We start from the raw sequence: 3,289 nt of genomic DNA, 5'->3' as shown, positions 1-3,289 counted from the left end.
ACAACCCTTTTCAAAAGGTCAAAGCGCTGTCTCTAGATGTCGATTTTATTTTTTAAAGGGATGCGAAAGACGCTGGAGAGCAGCGGCATTAAATGTTGGAGCATTAATGGACATTCCATATCCAATGTACCATATCAGCATATTTCTTTCATTCAGCAAGTCAATGATTTGTGACTTATTCCTGCAACCTGAGACATTTCGCTAGATTGTGTTTGATTTCCAAAAGTCCATGTACGTGAGCTAAATAAGGATCTAGTACTGAACTACTATTTGACTTAATGCATGAAGGTAATGCTGTTGCACTGTGTCTAATTAAAATCATAAGAATAAAAAAAATCTGTTCATGCAAATGTTTGCATCCATTTGGGTGTTTTCAGTTTATAGGCTGGTGACTCTAACGAGTGTGTTTGGGTGTGTGTGTGTGTGTTCCTGATCGCTTGTATGGGAATGATCTCAGCTGCTTTAGCTCTGTAAGGCGTAGAGTGAATGTGTGTGTGTGTGTGTGTGTGAGAGAGAGAGAGAGTATGGTGGCCATCGTGCATAGGCCTTAGTTGCTGCTCATCACACTGTCGATCCAGCTGGTGTAGCGACACACACGCACATAGACGCTGGGGTGTCCCCGCTCTGCACACTCATAACCCCAGGAGACCACCCCCTGCAGCTGGCCGTTACACACGAGGGGGCCGCCGGAGTCGCCCTGCGAGAAGAAAAGGACGGGCGCAGCGTGGTGCTCGGCGCTCAGCGTTTCCACCTCTTCTCCTCTCCCGTCCCCTTCTCGCTCGGACCAACCTGGCAGCCGCTGGCTCCTCCTTCCACGAATCCGGAGCAAACCATGTTGTCCGTGAACAGGTGAGGGTAGGCACCGCGGCAGGCGGCGTCACTGACGACGGGCTGATTCAGGCACCGCAGCACTTGAGGGTACGCCGCTGAGTTGGGCGAGAGAGAACCCGATGGGACTAAAGCATGTCCGCGCGCGGCGTGCTTTGTAAGCTGCGGGAAGTCGTTCCAAAGACACCGCTGCATTCCACCTACCCCCGTTGGTGATGGTATTACCCCAGCCGGAAACCACGCGGCTCTCGCCTGTCTGCGGGCATCGGCCGGGCAGCGCGATGGGCTGCACGTACTGGGTGTACCGGGACAACTGTATAAGCATTATGTCGTTGTCCAGGTTCCTGGGGTTGTAGTAGGGGTGGGAAATGACCTTGGACACCCAGAAGCGCTGCTCGGTCCCCTCCGCCTTGTGCGTGTCATGTTCTCCCAGGTGCACCTCCAGCTCTCTTGCGCTTGAGTAGGGGGAGCACGGGTGGCGTCAGTGCAGGTGCTCTCCGGACCGGGCGACGTCTCGGGCAGCTTCCGCGTCCGATCCCCCCGCGCAAGTCAACGTTCAAGATTGAGTTCCAGTCTATCTTAGTTATGGGAGTACGAGCAGAGTTGAGAATGATTAGCGCCGTTGCAATGTAATCGATCAAGGTACTCGGTTTAAATCCGTCCGAAACCACCTGTCCCATATGGGGTCGCAGCCTAACCCAGCAACGCAGGGCGAAAGGCTGGAGGGGGAGGGACACACCCGGGGTAGGACACCGGTACATCCCAAGGCACCCTAAGTGGGACTTGACCCCCGGACCCACTGGAGAGCAGGATCCGATCCAACCCACTACTCCATCTGCGTACTTACCCCGAAATGTTCCGGTAGGAGAAAGATGCAGTATAAAAGAATAAATAACTGTAAGTAGCTCGCTGTTATGTAGACCTGACATTGTAGGTTGCCTTGAGCAAAGATCTCAACTAAATGACAATCAATAGTTAAAAACTACTCATTAATAATTAGCTGGCAGGTCATTTTTCTGAGCACCTGATAGGGTAGTGGTTAGCGCTCCTGTTTTTGGACCCGAAGGTTGCAGGTTCAAGTCTCCAGCTGTGGTACCCTTCAGTAAGGTATTCACCCTGAATTCTTCCTGTGAAAGTTACCCAGGTGTATAAATGGGTAAATAATGGTAAGTATCTTAGCATTGTAAGCTTCTTTAGAGAAAAGCATCAGCTAAATGAATAGGGAGAGTGAACCATACGCACTTTCTGAACCGCTTGTCCCATACGGGGTCGTGGGGAACCGGAGCTTAACCGGCAACTCAGGACGTCAGGCTAGAGGGGGAGGGGACACACCCAGGACGGGACGCCAGTCCGTCGCAAGGCACCCCAAGCAGGACTCGAACCCCAGACCCACCGGAGAGCAGGACCCAGTCCAACCCACAAAAAAAAAAAAAAAAAAAAAAAAAGTCACCTTGGACAGCTGATGGTGTAGTGGTTGGAGCTGTTGCCTTTAGACCTTTAGGTTGCAGGTTTGAATCCCACTTCTGGATTTAGTATCCTTAAGAAAGGTATTCACCCTAAAGTACTCCAATAAAAATTACCCAGCTGTATAAACAGGTAAATAATTGTCAGTACTTGAATCTTGTAAGTGGCTTTGGAGAGAAGCATCAACTAGATGAGTAAATAAGCAAAGCTTTCTTCTTTAGAGATAAAACATCCATGTTTCAGGGAAGGAATGAAGGCGATGGGTTTACCGTGCTCTCATGTCGGCTATATTAAGGTAAAGGCAAAACCGCGAGTCTGGGTACCTGTGGTTGAGAACCGGTGGTATGGAGCGGGTGATGCGGTACTCACAGCTTGGCGCAGCGGGCTGCCGATACCACCCACCGCTGGTTGATGAGGGAACCGCCACACCAGCGATTGCCCCCGCTGTAGGTGAGGTAAACCTGCCACGGGTGGGAGCGCGGGCGGCAGTCGTACCCGTTCACCACCCTCTCGTCCCCGAACGCGGCCGCTGCGGGAGATAGGACAGGAGAGATCTTTGAGCGTGCGGGGTGTTGCAGCCGTGGTGAGATCTCCCAGGGGACGTGTCGTGTGTGCGCTGGCTGCTTACTTGCAAAGGCCAACATCACAGCCTGCAGAAGGAAGAGCTTCATGTCTGCTTGTCTGCAGTGATTCCTGCACCAGGGCTTCTCTGGCACAGGCTCTCCTGCCTTTATACCGCTGTCTATTCCCTGTGCAGGGCCTCGCGCGTCTGGGAAGAACTGCCCAGTCTGTCACCTGTGCGCCAATAGCCTTATCTTAAAGGACGATTGAAACTTGCTTGGAAACTTTCCGGCAAAAATTCCGCCACCGGGATATGTGCGAACAGCTGATATAAATAGTTAACGTGATCGCCGAGCGCGTTTTCCGCAGAATTCTGGCGAGCGCGATCAAATACGAGATTTCGTTGCGCTTGCCAAAACTGCAAATTGCATGTTCC

At 51.9% G+C, this 3,289-nt stretch overlaps 1 protein-coding gene across 1 annotated transcript; it reads right to left on the bottom strand.

Annotated features, from left to right (window-relative positions):
• Positions 1-547: 547 nt before the first annotated feature.
• On the bottom strand, positions 548-2,963 carry LOC108922188 (trypsin-3-like). The gene is made up of 4 exons (XM_029260091.1): positions 2,662-2,963; positions 1,033-1,277; positions 790-926; positions 548-697 (listed from the first exon to the last, which is right to left on the bottom strand). The coding sequence occupies exons 1-4, from the start codon at positions 2,961-2,963 to the stop codon at positions 548-550; spliced, it is 834 nt and encodes a 277-aa protein (XP_029115924.1).
• Positions 2,964-3,289: the final 326 nt, after the last annotated feature.

Source organism: Scleropages formosus, chromosome 18 (genome assembly GCF_900964775.1).
Source record: "Scleropages formosus chromosome 18, fSclFor1.1, whole genome shotgun sequence".
In the NCBI taxonomy this organism is placed as follows: Eukaryota; Metazoa; Chordata; class Actinopteri; order Osteoglossiformes; family Osteoglossidae; genus Scleropages; species Scleropages formosus.
The sequence above is the reverse complement of the archived record's forward strand: the minus strand, read 5'-3'. Positions and strand labels throughout refer to the sequence as shown.